The 22,219-nt window shown below is 40.3% G+C and overlaps 2 protein-coding genes across 6 annotated transcripts in view; one reads left to right on the forward strand and one right to left on the reverse strand.

Annotated features, from left to right (window-relative positions):
• LOC124277266 overlaps positions 1-22,219 on the reverse strand; it is a 163,829-nt gene that overhangs the window by 76,805 nt on the left and 64,805 nt on the right.
• LOC124277318 (probable xyloglucan galactosyltransferase GT17) lies at positions 1,128-21,836 on the forward strand. Of its 5 annotated transcripts, none has more exons than XM_046712973.1 (4): positions 1,128-1,325; positions 5,464-5,594; positions 18,289-18,421; positions 20,510-21,836. In XM_046712973.1, the coding sequence occupies exons 2-4, from the start codon at positions 5,567-5,569 to the stop codon at positions 21,372-21,374; spliced, it is 1,026 nt and encodes a 341-aa protein (XP_046568929.1). In that variant the 5' UTR covers positions 1,128-1,325; positions 5,464-5,566; the 3' UTR covers positions 21,375-21,836. The 5 variants fall into 5 exon arrangements, with proteins under 5 accessions (XP_046568929.1, XP_046568931.1, XP_046568928.1 ...); XM_046712975.1 differs by lacking the exon at positions 5,464-5,594 and having other exon boundaries at positions 1,128-1,245; positions 1,309-1,325; XM_046712972.1 differs by lacking the exon at positions 1,128-1,325 and having other exon boundaries at positions 5,105-5,594.

The following is a 22,219-nucleotide window of genomic DNA, read 5'->3' on the forward strand; positions in this document are numbered from 1 at the left end:
ACCCTACCACCATCTTTCAAAGGCCAATTATGATCCTATTTCAAACACAAACTTCAGATACACTTTCAAAGACAGCATAAAGTGAAAGGGTGCTTTGTTGCACAGGAAAAGCTCTTTGTATGTTCATTGGCAATCATAGGCTTAGATCTCTTCGTCCCTCTCTTTGATTGATAGAGAATCTCATCTGCGATGTCAACCCACTGTATTTGAAATAAATTGTCTTTAAAATCCACTTCTGGGAATGTGTCTTTCAGGGAAATGTAAACACGGTAATCAGTGCAGAACATGTATATTGTCAATATCACCAGCAATTACGATATGATCAGGCTTGGTATCTCAAACCCCCATTCACCTAGTGGGGAGAATCATACAGCACTCCAACCTTTTATCACTTTAGTCAACTTGTCAAGAGGTTCACGCCAGGGTAGGTCTTTCCACCTGGGCCACTGGCAATGGTTATAGACGGACACGTTAACCCCTTCCAGTCACATATCCATGGGATATATGTTGTACTGCATGTGTAGCTGCCTCTCTCATCCACCACTACACAGTTGTACTGGATATACTGGCAGTTGTACTGGATATACTGGCAGCTGTACTGGATATACTGGCAGTTGTACTGGATATACTGGCAGTTGCACTGGATATACTGGTAGCTGTACTGGATTATACTGGCAGTTGTATTGGATTATACTGGCAGTTGTACTGGATATACTGGCAGTTGTACTGGATATACTGGCAGTTGTAGGATATACTGGCAGTTGTACTGGATATACTGGCAGTTGTACTGGATTATACTGGCAGTTGTACTGGATTATACTGGCAGTTGTACTGGATATACTGGCAGTTGTACTGGATATACTGGCAGTTGTACTGGATTATACTGGTAGCTGTACTGGATATACTGGCAGTTGTACTGGATATACTGGCAGTTGTACTGGATATACTGGCAGTTGTAGGACATACTGGCACTTGTACTGGATACACCTGCAGTAGTACTGGATATACTGACAGCTGTACTGGATATACTGGCAGTTGTACTGGATATACTGGCAGTTGTACTGGATTAAACTGGCAGTTGTAGGATATACTGGCAGTTGTACTGGATTATACTGGCAGTTGTAGGATATACTGGCAGTTGTACTAGATATACTGGCAGTTGTACTGGATATACTGGCAGTTGTACTGGATTATACTGGCAGTTGTACTGGATTATACTGGCAGTTGTACTGGATATACTGGCAGTTGTACTGGATATACTGGCAGTTGTACTGGATACACCTGCAGTAGTACTGGATATACTAGCAGCTGTTCTGGATATCAAGGTTGGTAATATATGTCCGTATCTTCACGCCCAATATTTGATGATGGCACAGCCTTGATATATGTTACACTCACACTGCAGCTGTGACAGTCACTGTTACTGTTAGTTCCAGCATGGGAAACATTCCCCAAAGATGTCGCCAAAGTGTCTATTATATCCAATCGTTTTAAAGAGCTCAATACTGAGGCAGACTTGTACAGGCCTCTGAAAATATATATTTTGGGTAGAAACAAGCAACGACATTACAACTGTAAAGCAGCCACAGCTCGGAACATTCAAATGAAACCAGTGTAAAATCTCGACTTGCTTCATTAGAGCTATAGAAGAACACTAGGTGCTGGGGAGAAGGGACATACTATGGCTGATGGACTGAGAAACAGGATCATTACTGAGGCAACTAACATGTGATGGGGACTTCAGCTGAAACAGTTTTGAAAGAGACCTCAATACTGAGGTATTAATCAAGGTTTTGTGAAAAGGCTTATCACTGTAGCAGGTAATTGAGAGCCCAATGTGTATCGATATGCGGATCTCTTCTTGCTGTTGATCTGAAGCTGGTTTATAAAGAGACCTCAATACTGAGGTATTAATCAAGGTTTTGTGAAAAGGCTTATCACTGTAGCAGGTAATTGAGAGCCCAATGTGTATCGCTAAGAGGATCTCTTCTTGCTGTTGATCTGAAGCTGGTTTATGAAGAGACCTCAATACTGAGGTATTAATCAAGGTTTTGTGAAAAGACTTATCACTGTGGCAGGTAACTGAGAGCCCAATGTGTATCAATAAGTGGATTTCTTCTTGCTGTTGACAGGGATGAGAATGAAGTTTTGAGAAAAACTCTGAAAACTAGCCGAAGCTCCTGATATTTAGGCATTTTAGACCTTTAAAACTGACTCAGAAATGACAATATCATGCAGACAGCGACCATCAAAAAACTTTAAATCTGCTGAAGCACATTCATACAATTGTCAACGGATTTAGACAATTCACAAAAATGACCCTTAGCCTTATGAAATTCCCGGAATTCCACGGAAAATTCTCATCTCTGTGTTGATCTGAAGCTGGTTTATGAAAAGACCTCAATACTGAGGTATTAATCAAGGTTTTGTGAAAAGACTTATCACTGTGGCAGGTAATTGAGAACCCAATGTGTATCGCTAAGAGGATCTCTTCTTGCTGTTGATCTGAAGCTGGTTTATGAAGAGACCTCAATACTGAGGTATTAATCAAGGTTTTGTGAAAAGACTTATCACTGTGGCAGGTAACTGAGAGCCCAATGTGTATCAATAAGTGGATTTCTTCTTGCTGTTGACAGGGATGAGAATGAAGTTTTGAGAAAAACTCTGAAAACTAGCCGAAGCTCCTGATATTTAGGCATTTTAGACCTTTAAAACTGACTCAGAAATGACAATATCATGCAGACAGCAACCATCAAAAAACTTTAAATCTGCTGAAGCACATTCATACAATTGTCAACGGATTTAGACAATTCACAAAAATGACCCTTAGCCTTATGAAATTCCCGGAATTCCACGGAAAATTCTCATCTCTGTGTTGATCTGAAGCTGGTTTATGAAAAGACCTCAATACTGAGGTATTAATCACGGTTTTGTGAAAAGACTTATCGCTGTGGCAGGTAATTGAGAACCCAATGTGTATCGCTAAGAGGATCTCTTCTTGCTGTTGATCTGAAGCTGGTTTATGAAGAGACCTCAACACTGAGGTATTAATCAAGGTTTTGTGAAAAGACTTATCACTGTGGCAGGTAACTGAGAGCCTAATGTGTATTGATATGAGGATCTCTTCTTGCTGTTGATCTGAAGCTGCTTTATGAAAAGACCTCAATACTGAAGTATCAATCAAGGTTTTGTGAAAAGGCTCATCACTGTGGCAGGTAACTGAGAGCCCAATGTGTATCAATAAGTGGATTTCTTCTTGCTGTTGACAGGGATGAGAATGAAGTTTTGAGAAAAACTCTGAAAACTAGCCGAAGCTCCTGATATTTAGGCATTTTAGACCTTTAAAACTGACTCAGAAATGACAATATCATGCAGACAGCGACCATCAAAAAACTTTAAATCTGCTGAAGCACATTCATACAATTGTCAACGGATTTAGACAATTCACAAAAATGACCCTTAGCCTTATGAAATTCCCGGAATTCCACGGAAAATTCTCATCTCTGTGTTGATCTGAAGCTGGTTTATGAAAAGACCTCAATACTGAGGTATTAATCAAGGTTTTGTGAAAAGACTTATCACTGTGGCAGGTAATTGAGAACCCAATGTGTATCGCTAAGAGGATCTCTTCTTGCTGTTGATCTGAAGCTGGTTTATGAAGAGACCTCAATACTGAGGTATTAATCAAGGTTTTGTGAAAAGACTTATCACTGTGGCAGGTAACTGAGAGCCCAATGCGTATCAATAAGTGGATTTCTTCTTGCTGTTGACAGGGATGAGAATGAAGTTTTGAGAAAAACTCTGAAAACTAGCCGAAGCTCCTGATATTTAGGCATTTTAGACCTTTAAAACTGACTCAGAAATGACAATATCATGCAGACAGCAACCATCAAAAAACTTTAAATCTGCTGAAGCACATTCATACAATTGTCAACGGATTTAGACAATTCACAAAAATGACCCTTAGCCTTATGAAATTCCCGGAATTCCACGGAAAATTCTCATCTCTGTGTTGATCTGAAGCTGGTTTATGAAAAGACCTCAATACTGAGGTATTAATCACGGTTTTGTGAAAAGACTTATCGCTGTGGCAGGTAATTGAGAACCCAATGTGTATCGCTAAGAGGATCTCTTCTTGCTGTTGATCTGAAGCTGGTTTATGAAGAGACCTCAACACTGAGGTATTAATCAAGGTTTTGTGAAAAGACTTATCACTGTGGCAGGTAACTGAGAGCCTAATGTGTATTGATATGAGGATCTCTTCTTGCTGTTGATCTGAAGCTGCTTTATGAAAAGACCTCAATACTGAAGTATCAATCAAGGTTTTGTGAAAAGGCTCATCACTGTGGCAGGTAAATGAGAGTCCAATGTGTATCGATATGCCGATCTCTTCTTGGTGTTGATCTGAAGCTGGTCCCTGTGTGTCAGGCAGGTCTGCCTAGTTGTCAGCTATCTGTAGGATGGGGTGTAGTGGTGACACTACCTGAACAGTACTCTGGTCATGTTTGCAGGGCACTAGATGTGGGAGGAGGGCCCTGACACACAACCTTGATGTCATACTCCCACATAGATACGACGAAAATCAAAAACCAGGATAGTGTTCGGCACTTGAGTCCTGACTGTGCTTGGGCTTCCATCCTGCCCCACAATGAACCACATTTAGCACATGTGCTGTCTCTTTGGGATCCTTGGGACTTTGTGTTAAAAACATCCCTCCGGTCACCCAGCAGTGAGTGGGTACCTGGGAGGATGAGATGGTAATAACTTACAGCGCCTCAGTGGAGCCAGGGATTTGAACCCAGTCACTAGAGCCTGGAACGACTGATTTAGTGACTACAGGACCACCCGACTCAAGTATGGAGTCCAACAACAGATATATTACAGTTACAAAATGTTCTTTAGACAAAGCCCAAACCATAGTACATCAGTCTGGCATACATAAAAGCATGGAACAAAAGGACTTCAACAGAGATGAAAGCCGATAAATTGAGCAGCAAACAGGATTTCATTTACAACAAAAAAGAAATGAGGCGACATATCCTGTTTACAACTTTGTCTGTCGTGACAGTGGGTTATAAAACTTTTACAAGATGTAATATACCCCTTTGTCATGGACAGAACAGTCAGGATGATTCACTAGTTGTTATATCATCTTATCAGCAGAAATGAAACCATCCATTGGTGCTCACTGTGTCATCACAATCTCATACAAGCTCTCTCAACAAAATTTCTCACTAAAATGCCATTGTGGGCAGCCATGCGAGCATATCACAGTTAACACATCATTGCTTGTCTTACAAAGCAGAAATCCACTTCAAGCAAAGAGAATCACTCCCTTTTAGAAATGCGAACAAAGCAGAAAGTTTTTAAGAGGAGAGGTGGAGCAGATAACTTCCTGTATCTCCTGCTCCCTGAACACCCAATCACTGTTGTTTTGCTCCAGTATGTCCATTGCTTCATCAGGATCAAGCTCAACCTTCCGGATCTCCCGATCGATGGGTGATGCAGGCCTTGCTACCTTGGATTCGGAAGTCTACTCTGGGAATTTGGGAATCAACAGTGTTGTATGCGGGACACAAATAAAGTCTTATTTGGTAAGTAGGCTCAATAATTGCAGATACAATTACGTATATATCAATAATGATTTTGATTTTGAGATTGTAGTAATCTTTTGAGTTTCAGGGTCAAGGAAATGAGATGGTGTTCATAATTTAATTCAGGGTGGAGGAAATGAGATGGTCTTTAGGATTCAGGGTGGAGGAAATGAAATGGTCTTCGGGGATTCAGGGTGGAGGAAATGAGATGGTCTTTAGGATTCAGGGTGAAGGAAATGAAATGGTCTTCGGGATTCAGGGGTGAGGAAATAAGATAGTCTTTGCGTTTCAGGGCGGAAAGGAGGCCTAATGCTGTCTAATGGTGTATTTGTATTCGATTTTTTATTTGATTTGATTTTTCTAAGACAGATATTAGTTAAACTATGCACATGGATCAGCAACAGTGGAGAGTTAGAATGCTGTGCAGCATTTTGTGTTAGACAAATTACTCCTCCAAACCATCACGAATGGAGTGTACCCCTGTTCCACACTGGAGTGTTCCCCTGTTCTACACTGGAGTGTTCCCCTGTTCCACACTGCAGTGTTCCCCTGTTCCACACTGCAGTGTTCCCCTGTTCCACACTGCAGTGTTCCCCTGTTCCACACTGGAGTGTTCCCCTGTTCCACACTGGAGTGTTCCCCTGTTCCACACTGCAGTGTTCCCCTGTTCCACACTGGAGTGTTCCCCTGTTCTACACTGCAGTGTTCCCCTGTTCCACACTGGAGTGTCCCCCTGTTCCACACTGGAGTGTCCCCCTGTTCCACACTGGAGTGTTCCACACTGTACCCATGTGGGGAATCGAATCCAGGTCTTTGGTTGTGACAAGAGAACATTTTGCCCACTCCACTAACCCACTACCTCTGTACTTATGGTATGCTACATGAAAACATTTCTGGAAGAAACGACAGGTCTCCAAATTCCCTCTGTAACCAATAGCAGTAAAAATTCTCCATATTTCTCTTGAAACCATGTTCTCCAATTTCCTGTTTGAGTCCAATATTATCAACAGCATCTTGACGATGCATGCTGATTGGTGAAGGCTAACTTACACCTGATACACAGGTACATGGCCAATCTCATTAATGATTAAACCTAACCAATCAAACATGGCCCTCTGCACTGGACGAGCAATCACGCAAAGCCTCAACAAATGGATTGTCACGAGACATCCTGGGCTTTAGGCGGTATGTCAACACAAATGTTTCAGCCTTTCAGTGAGTGAGTGAGTGAGTTTAGTTTTACGCCGCGCTTCAGCAATATTCCAGCTATATGGCGGCGGTCTGTAAATAATCGAGTCTGGACCAGACAATCCAGTGATCAACAGCATGAGCATCGATCTGCCCAATTGGGAACCGATGACATTTGTCAACCAAGTCAGCGAAACTGACCACCCGATCCCGTTAGTCGCCTCTTACGACAAGATAGTCGCCTTGTTATGGCAAGCACATGGGTTGCTGAAGACCTATTCTACCCCGGATCTTCACGGGTCTTCAGCCTTTCAGCGTTTCATATGCATTCAACAGTCATTTTAATTTCTTTTATGCTTACATCATGTTTAAAATTCAATCTATTTCTTCCTGTTATCCTTACATAATGTTTCAAATTCAATTTAATATTTATCCTTACATAATGGTTAATTTAATTAATACTTCATTCTAACCTTACATAATGTTTCAAATTTAATACTTTCACTCCTTCTACCTTATCAATATAACAGACAGATATTGCGCTATATGGTTCTATATAATGCTGAAATGTTTCAAGATATGTGTGTATGTCACATGTTGCCACTTTTGATCAATACAGTGAATTCACTCTTCAGCCTCATTTAGTAATGAAAGTACAGCAGTGAAAGCAGTGAAAGCAGTCTTGCTACACAAAGTGTCCAGCTGTGAGGTGAGGTGAAATGGGATTTAACGTCATACTTAAGAATATTTCATTCATGTGACAATGTGTGTGTGTGGCTGTTTGTATTAGCCTGTTATAGTGCTAGCTCACGGAGATGCCATGCTGCAGTTAAGCATGAATACCCCACTCAGACACATTATACTGACTCAAAGCCGACCAGTCCTTGTTGTACCCATTAATTATTATTATTATTATTGTGTCCAGTTGTGTCAGATCTACACGCAACACAGCTGCTGCTCACTCACGCTGTCTACGTAGCTACACAGAGCACAGAGTCTACAGTAGTAATAGACTAGAGGATGAAGGGTGAAGATTTGGGCTGTCTCCAGATGTGGGATGACACATAGTGAGGACCAGAATCCCTTTTAACAATGCATCACGTAATCTCTCTCATATAGATGCTGCTTATAGCTCATCTGTTCACAATAGTGAGTGAGTGAGTTTAGTTTTACGCTGCACTCAGCAATATTCCAGCTATATGGCGACAGTCTGTAAATAATCGAGTCTGGACCAGACAATCCAGTGATCAACAGCATGAGCATCGATCTGCGCAATTGGGAACCGATGACATGTGTCAACCAAGCCAGCGAGCCTGACCAACCGATGCCGTTTGTTGCCTCTTACGACAAGCATGGGTTACTGAAGGTTCATTCTAACCCGGACCTTCACGGGTCCTGTTCACAATAAGAGTGAGTGAGTGAGTGAGTGAGTGAGTGAGTGAGTGAGTGGATCAAAAACCAGATCTTTGATTAAAAGATCAAACACTTTAACCTCTACCCAACCAACCACTGATGACAATAAGTTGTACCCAACCAACCACTGACGTCTTACCTGTAAGGTCAGTTAATTAATGGGTGGGCTGGGCTAAATGATATTTTATTTGACTCGGTCTTCAGACCAGTGGGACATGTTTTAGACTGCCATCGCTCTGCATTAATTGGATTCTAGCAAGTCACATTTGATGAGCACTGAAAATTGACAATTTCTCAACAAATGTTTTGTCCTTCATCCAAACAGCTGAATCGCTGCAGACAATGGTGTTATCAAATTCTGCTTGTAGCCTCTTCCAACAAGGGCACTAAGAGGGAAAGTTAAATGGAGAGAATAGTGGTTTACAGCGCCAATTAACAAAGATGTTGTGTAACTATCAGCACAAACGGGGGCCTACCCTGGTGGAGTGCATAGCTCCAGGCTATATCCAGGTGGGAGACACTTTGTAACACATATGACCACAATAAACATTACTTTCATGTGTTATATATCTCGTATGTCATGCTGCCATATTCCACACGGCAACATGACATAAAAACGTGAATAATGCTCATAGAACTAGCATTTTAATACTCCCTTGGTTTAACATCAGTACAAATACGTTCTGTCTTCAACAAAGGTGGTTAGAATATATTCAAGGTAGGTGTTTCTTCAATACAATTTTTTATTTTCTAGTTGACAATACATAAGGTGAGGTGAAATGGGGTTTAATGTCGTACTTGAGAATATTTTGCTCATATGACGACGTGCATGCATGTGTATGTCTGGCTGCTTGTACTAGCCCAGACTTAAGCTGGTTTTACAGTGCTAGCTCACGGAGATACCATGTCGCAGTTAAGCATGAATACCCACTCAGATACAGTATACTGACTCTAAGCTGACCAGTCCTTGTTGTACCCATTTATGCCGAGCGCCAGGCAGGGAACAACAAGTACCATATTTTAACGTCTTATTTGTTTGTTTGCTGTCTTATATTGCCACACTCAGAATATTTCAGCCACAAAATGGCAGTCATCGCTAAAGAGCACTTGTCTTACACTGACAAATTTTGGGGAAAATAATGCAATTGTATTTCTAATCCTTCTTAACATCAAAGCCAACTATCACTGCCAGTTCAGTTGTCACGGACAACAGGTTATTGTTAGAGTCTCATCCATCATCAACAATGGCCAAATACTACTCTGGCGCCGGAACCTGAAATATTTAAAGGTCATCAATCCATCGGAAGCTATTCTCCCACTACTTAGCCATCATTAGGAACAGCAGACAGAGGGTGACACATGAACTGGTAATTGTGGTCAAGTTGGCCTTTGCCATCAACCAGCTGAACGATCTGTCATAACATCAACATTGACTACCACAGATGTTGAAACTGTGCTCGAAGCATCCAGTCAGGCACTGGGAGAGAATTGGGAACTGTTGTTGTTATATTGATCACGGTGGTGGCCACGTCTTGTATATCGCCACAAGTCATCACAACAGGACGTACCTGCACTTTACAGGTAATATTAGTGCTTCAGAGTTGTCATCACAGGTAAAAGTGAGTGGGTTTGGCGTTAGATGCTTTTAGCAATATTCAAACACTGTGACGGGATATGAAGGAAGGATGTTATTCAATTTTCTCATCTGGGGATCAAAGCAAATTCCAAGGCTTGGCAATCGAACCCTTTAATCTACTGACCGTACAGGTAAGAAATAAGCTGATGATTATACAGGTAGTGTCATCTCATCATGCTGGCTGTTACTAAGTCATACCTGAACTAATGTGTCCTAATTATGCTGCCGATTCAGCCAGGTTATAAGTGACTAACAGGGACAGAGGAAAAATATTCTGATTGTTACTACAGGTAAAACATGAACCAAATATTACACAGGTAGGCTTATCTAATGATGGGGGTTGATACTATAGATAATTCATACCTGAACTAATGTGTCCTAATTATGCTGCCAATTCAGCCAGGTAATAAGTGACTAACAGGGACAGAGGAAAAATATTCTGATCGTTACTACAGGTAAAACATGAACCAAATATTACACAGGTAGGCTCATCTAATGATGGGGGTTGTTACTACAGATAATTCATACCTGGACTAACACCTAATTATCCTATCTGTTAGGTCAGGGAAGAAGTAATACAGGTAAAAGTAGGTATTACTCCCAGTGATCGTTACTACAGGTAAGACTCCATGACTATGCACCTGTAACATCTGAATTAATTACAGTCATGGTGGCCATGGCAGCTTCTATATCATACAACATTCTTCCGTACAGATTTAGCTGCTGTCTTAGACATTCCGACAGGTATGATTTACCTGTTGCCAGGGCCGAAGCAGGTATTACCATCCTTGTCTCACAGCTAAAACAGCATATGTTAATATTTACCTGGCTACTCAGTTAAACAGGTAAACCTCAGACATGTCACCTTAGGTGTGAACAGTAACATGTACTTGTTCAATAACTGCAATGTCAAGATGTTACCTGGCTTATCTGAACGATTCGGTTGAGCACTGAAGCAGGTAAATGTGAGGAATCTTCATATACAGCAGGCAATATAAAAGAAGTTAATAATATACAGGTAGGATTTACCTGGCCTAACGAACAATCACAGGTAAGAGGTAGATGGCTGATCAAGTGCACTATAATATTGTCAGAAGCAGTGGGTAAGTCCTTTGTTTGGCTTCATAAAAATCTTTTAGTAATTACAGGGGTTTGTCTAACAGGTATAACAACAGTGTCTGGGAATCCCATTCAGGTACTACAAAGTAGAAACAAGTCTTGACATTGATATAGGCGGATGGCTCTGTAAGACTGGCATACAGTAGAATAGACATGAAGATAAACTGGGGATGGCTCTGTAAGACTGGCTACTGGGGATGGCTCTGTAAGACTGGCTACTGGGGATGGCTCTGTAAGACTGGCTACTGGGGATGGCTCTGTAAGACTGGCTACTGGGGATGGCTCTGTAAGACTGGCTACTGGGGATGGCTCTGTAAGACTGGCTACTGGGGTATGGCTCTGTAAGACTGGCTGGGGATGGCTCTGTAAGACTGGGGGATGGCTCTGTAAGACTGGCTACTGGGGATGGCTCTGTAAGACTGGCTACTGGGGATGGCTCTGGACTGGCTACTGGGGATGGCTCTGTAAGACTGGCTACTGGGGATGGCTCTGTAAGACTGGCTACTGGGGATGGCTCTGTAAGACTGGCTACTGGGGATGGCTCTGTAAGACTGGCTACTGGGGATGGCTCTGTAAGACTGGCTACTGGGGATGGCTCTGTAAGACTGGCTCCTGGGGAGACCACAAGCAGAACTGGATACAGGTGAGTGCTTCTATAGGTGCAATACTGCCACACGAGTATTGTAATGAGCAATTAACACTCTCATGGATAAATCATCTTTTGATGTGATGTTTCAGTGTGGTTAAGCTCAATGTCTCTCTCTCTGTAAGACTGTCTATCTGTCAATCTGCTCTCATGGATCTTTCAGGCTCTTCCCTCTGCACCATATGCCACAGCCACAGCTATTGAGATACAACCCTGCCACTCGAGTAAATTAATGAGCAATTAACACTCTCATGGATAAATCCTTTTGATGTGATGTTTCAGTGTGGTTAAGCTCAATGTCTCTCTCTCATGTCTATCTGTCACTCTCTTTCTCCTTCCCTCTGCACCAATAAGATACAACCGCCCTTGAATAAAGTAATTTAACAATCAATAAATATGCCAATCAATAAGTATTAATGTGATACAACCAAATGTTTCAAAATACGATCTGACATATGTAACAGAACAACTCAGCCAACTTTTGCAATTTGGAAACCTAAGACACATGTCTGTTGAATGAATAACAGAACACAACTCACTATCCGGTTGTAAGCTTTTCAATGGTGTAATTCATATCTGTGTTGTTTATCAAAAGAGAGTGCTAAGTGAGCTCATATGTTAAAAGTTCCAGGGAAGCTATAAGTTTTGTGATGATGGTATGTCTCAGTTGGGGGATGTTTCAGCCATTAAGGCTGTCCTGCTTGCTGAAACAACACCAGGAAAGGTACATGATGACTTGTGATAATGGCAACAGATGCTTCTACAAATACTGTCCTTTGATCAGTTTCATGCAAGGGGAAAAAACAACCTCATAAAATACTTTAACAGCATGATGAATGTACCACTGAACATGGCGAATATCGATCAGAATGTAGTATAAGCAATTGTGCACCAAAATATAAGGATGACCAAAAAGATGTAAAAGTTTAAAGTTTGAAGAAACAATTTGAACAGACACATAAACACTGAAACAAAAACATCTGATATCTCCCATCTGTTTCCACCTTGACAAGTCTAGATTTCTTCTGTTTCAGAATCTCTGAAAATGCCGAGATTCTCGGGGTTCCTTTCTAATACATTAAAAGACAATTACCAAAGAAATCTAAAATACTTTTGTTATAGAGATTAAAATATTAACCTACACTTTGAACAGTATTGAAGTTCAGACTCGATTTGAGTGAACTCCATCTGCGGGAAGCCAGACTTTGCACAGGATGTGGAACCTATGGAAGATCTGTATAGGTGACGGATCAGGAAACTGAACCCTGAATCTCAACTCAACTAAATAAAGCAACAGAACACTTTCTATATTAATAAGAAATCTGAGTCACCATACAATCCGACATCATTAGCATGCGTTTATGGATCACCACCCAGTAGTGACAATATCAATAGCTTAAACACGAAGTTTAAACACAAAATTTAAACATGAAGTACCGGCCCACCGAAGAAAAGACAGACTCAAGTACTTAGACTCATAATCAAATTGTGCCTGATAATATAAACATTTGCACTATGTTTCAATAAACAGTTTCACATTTATTGAAAAAATATTTTTGAAAGCTATCTGTGTATTCGTTGTGCACTTACGGAGAAGAAAGAACCAGCCACTTTTCCTGATTTTTGTAACTGAACAAGATGGCCGACTTCAGTTAGGAAACCTTCACAATAGATGTTCTGTGAAAAAACTGTTACAGATGATATAATTATACCCCTGAGTCCTGAATATCTCACTTGGTAAATGCCTTGTCTAGATACTCCAGATTTAGCATGACAATATTTCCCTGTCCACTATTTCAAAATGTTGTTATTTCAAGTTTCAAACTTCAGCTTCAAAAGATATATTCAAACATTTCTCAAGCTGAAGCTGTGACAGATCAAACCTGTTCCAATCTTACAAAGAGTACTGTCTGTTTATAGAATTCAAATAATTAAATAATTGGCTCACCTACATTTAATTTAATTCTCTATATCTAAATTCTCCTTTTCAAAACATTCCTCTTGAATAAGTCTTCACGAAAATACAGTGTCATATGTATGTTAATGTGTTGCATAAATGAAGGCAATATTGTCACGAAAGAAATGCATCTGATTAGGGGACAAATCTCAGGTAAACTGTCCCAGCAAAATAAAAATAGCTTAAACACAAATTGAGCTCTGAGGATGATTGTCAGGGACATCTTCTGCAGATGTGAATAAAAATTCCAAAATGAAACAAAACTCTCACTTAATGTTAATATATTCACGAATAACCAGATGGTCAGGGTGAAATGTATTTCCGCCGGTCCTATTTTTTCAAGAATAAGTGAAAAAACAACAACTAATTTTCCCCACTCAAAAAATAAAATCCTAATGCTAATGTGATATAAGTGAAATACTCATGAAATCAGTGAGAAACCTAAACTCAATCCACTTATTTTTAGTTGATATAAACAAACCAAAAGATTTAACATGGAAACTCATGTGGGTTTTTGCTTTGACTGGTGATTTTTTTTACCCCTTCTGCCTTTACTTTTTTTTGAGGACAAACATCTGTAAAACAAGAAATAAAAATGGTCCGGCCTAATCAAGATTTCATTGTAATGAACGCCATTTTTGAACAGTCTACAAATTACCTATATTAGTTTGACTGAATATATTTGGAATTTGTGAAATGAGCTCATCAGTCTTCTGTGGAGCAGCTGTACTCTGAGGACAAACAGTATACACTACTTCCCACAACTAATGTCAAGCTGAAGTTGAATGGAACAACATCCAAGAAAATGGTTTAAACATTGGTTTGATCAGTGAAACATCTGCCAAATTTCCTTCTGGGGTAGGAAGCAAGGCTGTTCAGTGACCCTTAGTTGACCATGTGTGGTTGCAAGCTCCCAGAAACCTATTCCCCTTCATCACCTTCACAACAGCTGTGCTTATAACAACACAATCCAAGATGGCTGCCATGAAGAGCAGACGGCTTGATTGACAGGAAGGGTGTACTGGGAGGTGCCTGGCCACTTGGCCAGATGCTTGGTTCATACATTCAAGGTAAGTCCACAGCGGTGTGCAATACTGACAAGCTTACTTTCAAGTTTTTCTGGGCGACTTTTGACACGATAATTCACCAAAACTCCATATCAAGATGGGAATAAGTGAATACTTCTGTAACAATAGTTCAGTCCTTAACACCAATTCTGGAGCGTAATTAAGGTAAGTTTAGCTCAGAATATTCATTCAATGGATAGACCATTGGCCAATTGGCAACTTCAGAATGTTGCAATCACTGCAACTGTCTGTCTTCTGTTTACCATGTATAACATCCCATCGACTTATCTAGGCTGGCAAATTAGAAAATAACATTATTTACAATCAGGTATTTTGCATAATATTGATTACTACAATACTTCTTCTGTTGTTTCTGTTCTCAGAGAAACATAAATCATCTCGACCAGCCATTTATTGTCTATCACTATATGAAACAGAAATGGCAAAATATATTCTAATGTGTTTTTCTTAACATTTGCTGCTGATGATTCCCTTATGACACCTTGGGTTACAATATCAGTTTACAACATCTAAACGTTATCTCTAAACATCATTCTGAATACATGAAAACTGACAACATATACCGAAAGTGACTTACAAAAGATACTGAAAGTCTAAATTGTACAAAAGAAGTAATTGTGTGGACGTTATGTGTACGGACTAATATTGAAATTCGACACTGATCATTTGCTCAATGTCATTTTAATATTGGTTACATTCAATGAACCATGATGAAGTGAGACGTAAACTGTCATTGTCCATGCATGTAAAGCCTGGTATTAATAAAGCACCTCTGACAAAGCTTCAAAATATTACCTAGAATCTGCATTGAAATCATGACTGGACTGAGAATAGCCTTTCTCAATGATCCACTGCATGTGCAAGCTGAGCTGACAGCTCACGACACACTTATTCTATAAAGTGTGCAAATCGATTGAGTTGGATAGTTCATCCCTCATGTAGACGATCTTCTCCTTATATCAGCCACACGTTCATGATACGGACACGTTGGTAAGTTTCGAGCTTAACAAGTCAACTTACAAGATGTTTTTTATAGCCTGTTATATAATAGAAGTAATCTTTGATAAAACATTTTGTTCCTGAAAATTAAATATCTGGCCAATATATTACAGACTTATAAGAACTATATTGTTTCAGATTGTCAAATTGTAATATCATAATTTTGTAAACTAGTATAGAAGCAGCCTGGAGATTCTCTTTAATCAGGCTTTGAAGCTAAACTGAAGAAATCGAGACTATATTTTGGTGTATGAGTAAGTAAGTCAGAATATCCTCTTTATGTGTATAGATAATTATTGAGATAATGTTCAGTGAATTAATTTTATGCATAGCAACCAAGGGTCATTGTAAGACATCTGTTTCACAAGTGAGTCAGACAATAATAACTTTCATTTACCGGGTAAGCATTTCTTGGGGAAGCAAACCTGGTTCGATTGTTGATGTTAATTCTATTGACCCCTATGTGTAGTGATATACTACTGTCAGATAATTAACATGCACCTGGAACTCCACTCCGTGACTGGCAGCTCCAGGCATTCCCAAGGGATGCAACTGTACACTGTGATTGCAGGCAATTAGACCACTCAGGCAATTGAACAACCACACCATCACCCAGGAGGACAATCAGACATCATGGTATAATACCATGCAGTTTGGGCCAACCAATCCACACTCAAGTTGCCTAGCATGATGATCTGCGACAGCCGACAGTAGTTATTTCAGTGTTGTCACCTCAGCCACTCTGTGTCTCTCTGGCAGAGCATGCTTTAATACCATGCAGTTTGGGCCAACCAATCCACACTCAAGTTGCCTAGCATGATGATCTGCGACAGCCGACAGTAGTTATTTCAGTGTTGTCACCTCAGCCACTCTGTGTCTCTCTGGCAGAGCATGCTTTAATACCATGCAGTTTGGGCCAACCAATCCACACTCAAGTTGCCTAGCATGATGATCTGCGACAGCCGACAGTAGTTATTTCAGTGTTGTCACCTCAGCCACTCTGTGTCATTGAAACTGTGTCATCAATACTGTCGCAATTCTGACAAACCAATTCACACTTGGGTTGTCATACATGACAATCTGTCACTGATGATAGTCAGTGTTCCATTGTATTGTCTCCTCTTGTCGATACTAACATTTTCTGTCCTTGCCCTATCGTGGTCAATATCAGTTTTCAAACAACGGCCTATTTGTAACTGTCACAGCATTGACAAGTTACAAACCCGGTCCCTACTGAGGACAAAGGTTATTTCCCACAGCACTGCGGGGTCTGAACTTCAAGAGGATTACACCACGGTACAAACCACGCACACCGTAGCTGTTTTGCATGGGGGTTCTTGTTGATGACACAGCAATAATCCATTGGCACAGTTACCTGACGTACAAAGATTAAACAGAGACATGTAGACGGCCAACCACTGCACAACACCAGCCAAATTGAGGCAGCAATAAATATCAAAGATAATTTAGGTTTTTATTTAATAAATGAGTAATAGGGATAATTGTGGGAAAATCCGTCACAATTACAACTTTGTGTTTATATTTCCTGTCTCAGAAGCACATTACTGCTGAGCGCAAAATTGGCTCTGTAACCCTTGGCTTAAAGTACTTGCTAAATCCTTCTCCTCCTAATCATCAAAAGACTATGACCTTCTACCACCAATGTTTCCTCATCATCACCATCATCATCATCATCAATTTATTTCCCAGCACCTTGTACAAGCTACACTGCAAAACTGGGATCGCTCTACTGTGTAGCAGTACTGAATGAGTACATCATCATCATCATCAATTTATTTCCCAGCACCTTGTACAAGCTACACTGCAAAACTGGGATCTCTCTACTGTGTAGCAGTACTGAATGAGTACAAAAGGCCCTAATCAGAAGAAAGTTTTATGTGAGCGATGGGAGATCCATGTGATCCCACGGCACATAAGATGAGTAATAAACTATGAATTAAGGTTGTCCTGAAAGCCACGACCTAACAAATCTGGCCTGCATACAATGTACATTTAGGTGAAATGTTTCAATATCGTTGATATGAGAAAATGCCCAAATAGACTTGTTATCATGTTGGCAAGATATACAAGTCCGATATCTATCAGTTGCTGGATACAAGCCAGGGTATGAGTGAGTGAGTGAGTGAGTGAGTGAGTGAGTGAGTGAGTGAGTGAGTGAGTGAGTGAGTGAGTGAGTGAGTGAGTGAGTGAGTGAGTGAGTGAGTGAGTGAGTGAGTGAGTGAGTGAGTGAGTGAGTGAGTGAGTGAGTGAGTGAGTGAGTGAGTGAGTGAGTGAGTGAGTGAGTGAGTGAGTGAGTGTGAGTGAGTGAGTGAGTGAGTGAGTGAGTGAGTGAGTGAGTGAGTGAGTGAGTGAGTGAGTGAGTGAGTGAGTGAGTGAGTGAGTGAGTGAGTGAGTGAGTGAGTGAGTGAGTGAGTGTAGTTTATGCCTCTTTAACAATATTCCAGCCATATCACAGCTGGGGACATCAGAAATGAGCTTCATCCTTGGCACCCATGAGGGGAAATGAACCAAATACTCAACCACCATTGATAAGAAGCAAAATGGACAACAACAGCAAACCAAACTTCACACAGGACAATAAACCAATATCATATCTGATCTTATCTAATAGTTTCTGTTATTTTCAGACATTGACGCATTTCTGATGATGATGTTGCGACGACTATGGCGACATCCCCGTTTTCTAGTCACTTTCGCCTTCGTCTGTGGCTTAAGCATCCTGGTCTGGCTCAATGTAGCACTGTCGCATCAAGAAGACAGGTTTGTACAAGGCAATCTTAGCGTTAAAGTGACTGTAATTCCAATACCTTAGCATAGACAGTGGTAGTGCTAAGGTAGTCTTGTACAATGGCAGCATTGCCTTAGCTTAGCTGCAATATTACATCTTTATTGTGGTAGTATGTACAGTTTGTACTAGTGTTGGAAATTGGTTGAAATCTCACAACTGATGATGGCTTCATTACCAACGAACAATCATCAAAAAAATTTGGTTAGCGTCATTTTTCAAATTGTCCTATCCAGGTTGTTATTGCAGATACGTATAACATGATACAACTTGCTACTTTGAAGTGATGACTAATATATCATGACCATAAACTTCCTGTAGTCTTCAAGAAATATTCAGTCATGACTTTTCAGTTAGTGAAGTGACTTTTCTAAGAATAAAACAAGTTTGCAGGCCCTGACAACTTCAAATATATGTTCCATCGTCAAGTGTTTCAAAGACTAAAACAGTAGTTCCAAAATCGTTTGCATTCGATTATGAGAAAATGTGATCGATTGCTTGGTCGTATGGTCGCTGCAACCAATCTTCGATTATTTCAAGTAAAAGGGTCTGGACTGGGTGAAGCAATATTCCAGCAATATCACAGAGGGGGTTACCAGATATAGGCTTTGTGGGGTTGAAAATCGTATCTTTGGCGTGACAAGCGAATGCTTCAAGCACGTGTTATCTCCCCACCTCTTGTACTGATTCATACTCAGAACCCAAACGGAATCATCTACGTACGATTCTTTACAAGGCAAACAATGCATCCATAACAGAACTTTGGTTAAAGGTCACATGCAACGTAAAACACAACTTTGCAGATTCTGATACCTTTCGGTGTGGACTTACCGAAACAAATCGTCAAAAATGCAAATTCAACTTATAAAGTTGAAAAATAATGCGATGAAAAAAAACGTGCGAAATCGGAGTTCAAACGTTTCACTAATTTTCCCCAGACTTTTCTGGGGAAAACGGGTTTCAACAGCTGGGCTGCGCTCATAGCATGTGCGCAGTGAAATAGGTTCGCGCAGCTAGGAAGCGGGTTGTCCGGTGAATACTCGGTGAAGGCTTTGGTGTGAGCTATTTTTCTAATGTTTTGTTGATATCTCACAGGCGCGAGCTTTTTATATGTTATGACAGTAAATTAACTGTTTATATAATTTCATTTGTCTATTTCACCACACGTTCTTCTTACCGAGTCACTTTCTCAGTTCGATACTTAAAAGCAATGTCATTATTTAGCGTTGACAGAATTTCAATATATAGATATGTCGTTGTCACAGACAAAACTCAATGTCTTGTTTTATTGACACCTGTGTGTCTGCCTGCCTGTCTGCTAATGACAATATTCAATACACAGCTGCTATCACTGACCACATGCAATTTGAACTTAACACCAATCAGGCTATACACCATTAACAAAATGCATTGATTTATGGCCCGAGTTCGGACTGTCACATTATGTAATTACACAGACAGGCAGGTGTGATACTTGAACACATGACATGTTATGATGTCCGTTGACTGCAAAATGTTTTACACAAAAAATGAGCATGTATTTACAAAACCCAACATCTCTATATATACACACACAATGACTCGTGAGGCCATCTGCAAATGAACCAGCCGTTACACTTGAGTGCACACCCACCCGCTCTGACTGGGTTCGGTATCCCGGCTGCTTCGTTTCTTGGGAAGTAAACCGAAGTACACAATATTGCACTTTTGATTTGCGATTGTACGCTTATAATTTTGTTTATATGTTTTTTCATAACCAGCAATGTATATTATATGTCATGAATAAGTGATAATTGTGTTTTAATTATGTTTGATTTTTTGGATGCATGTGACCTTTAACATTCACAATTTCGGTGAATGTATAGTGTGGAGAAGGTCCTTGGTTTTATTGTCTTGTTGTTTCTGTTTTGACATATTAAATGTTCAAACATAATTAGCATGACTTTTCATTTGTTTTACTAATGGGAATAAGAACTGCCTCATTCCCACCTGATGTGATATTGCTCACTGACTATCATATGCAATCCAATTTTTCAATCCAAAAATATACTTTCTCCTTTCAGAATCCACCAGCTTCAACGTCAGGAGAGAGTCGCGCAGCTTAAATCTCACATCAATATACTCAAGGGAGACAACTCTACTCACGCTATTAAAAGCACGAAGAAGAAAATACCAAAAGTGTTCATCTACCCACTTCCGCCAAAGTTTAACTATGATATTGAAAACTGTATATCTCCAAGCATACACAGGAACGGTCGCTTATTTAGTTGCTTCAACCTGAGCAACAATGGCTTCGGCGATTTCATGTACGAGAAAGGCGATATGAGAGTTCATAACACAAATCAATTCTCCCTGGAAGTTGTGATGCATCACCAGCTGGCTCACAGTCGATACCGAACTTATGATGCAGATGAAGCTGATGTGTTCTACATTCCATCGTACCTTGGTGTAATGTTCTTCTGCAAAAGACTCTCAATGAACGTGTCGTCAATGACAACAGAACTGTTCGATATGCTCAACACTTGGCCATATTTGAAACGGGGAAAACCTCACTTCGCAGCTCTGGCTAAAATTGAACGGGAACAATGTTCAAATAGGTATCCATACCTGAAGAATCCTCACTGTCGAAATGTCACATATCTGGGAATTGAAAAAGAGGCAACGGTATCGTGGAGAAGTCAAGTTGGAATACAGAATCAACGACTTATTGTAGTCCCGTACCCTTCGTACGTGCATCGTAACACATTGTATACATATTCCCAGGCCATAAACTCGCCTGGTTTGGACCAGAGAAAAGTCTTCTTACTTCTCGCTTCAAGCACAAGGAGAAGTAATGGCTTCCGAGCCATTCTTATAGATCAGTTTACAAACAAAATAAGAGACGTAAGTAAAGCGAAGTATTTAAAAAAATGCTACAACACTTCCTGAACAGCTGATGCTTGTGACTGATGAGTGCTCGGAGACCCATCTGAACATCACGATTGAATGGATGGAGAATAGCGTGTTTTGTCTACAACCCCATGGAGATTCGCCAACTCGCAAGAGTTTCTACGACAGTATTCAGAGTGGCTGCATCCCAGTGATTTTCAAATTCATTAATCAGAATGTGGTCTATCCATTTCAAGATGCTCTAAATTATACAGATTTTGTTGTAAGCGTTGATGCATACCACATAGACACTCACAAGGAGAACATACTTGATATATTGAGAAAAATACCTCCAAATGAGATAGAACGGCTGCACAAGAACGTGGTACGTGTTGCTAGGCAACTTCAGTATAGTGTTCCGGATAGTGTTTTTGTTGAAAACCACAAGAAAGAACATTTTGTGGATGCTGTTGATATGATAATGCATGAGATAACCAAAATATACAATTTATAAGTGAAAAACTGACTTGTCATTTGTCAAACTCCATTACGATTGAAGACAGAGAAAGCTGGATAGTTTAAGCACCTTGAGAATGAATGAGTGAGTATGGTTTTACGCCACTTTTAGCAATATTCCAGTAACATCATGGCAGGGACATCAGAAATGGGCTTCACACATTGTACCCATGTGGGGAATCGAACCTGGGTCTTGGATGTGATGAGCAAATGCTTTAACCACTAGGCTACCCCACCACCCCTCAGTACTATAAGAAGGAATACATTGAGGGAGTTCACAGCGTTGTAAGTACAGCAGTCTGTGAAAGACAGCATATAAAAAATGTGAACATTGGTTTATACATTATGCCTTAATAAATGGAGGTTTCTTTGCTTGTTGTTTAACGCAG

The sequence above is a fragment of the Haliotis rubra genome, unplaced genomic scaffold (genome assembly GCF_003918875.1).
Source record: "Haliotis rubra isolate DU_JTF1 unplaced genomic scaffold, ASM391887v1 Scf22, whole genome shotgun sequence".
Lineage (NCBI taxonomy): Eukaryota > Metazoa > Mollusca > Gastropoda > Lepetellida > Haliotidae > Haliotis > Haliotis rubra.

Bases quoted from the DNA above. Each gene is read 5' to 3' on its own strand.
- LOC124277318 (XM_046712970.1), top strand. From the start codon at position 9,638: ATGTTGAAACTGTGCTCGAAGCATCCAGTCAGGCACTGGGAGAGAATT. The intron at 9,777-18,288 runs GTAATATTAGTG...TGTTATTTTCAG, and splicing joins GACGTACCTGCACTTTACAG to ACATTGACGCATTTCTGATG. The intron at 18,422-20,509 runs GTTTGTACAAGG...TTCTCCTTTCAG, and splicing joins CTGTCGCATCAAGAAGACAG to AATCCACCAGCTTCAACGTC.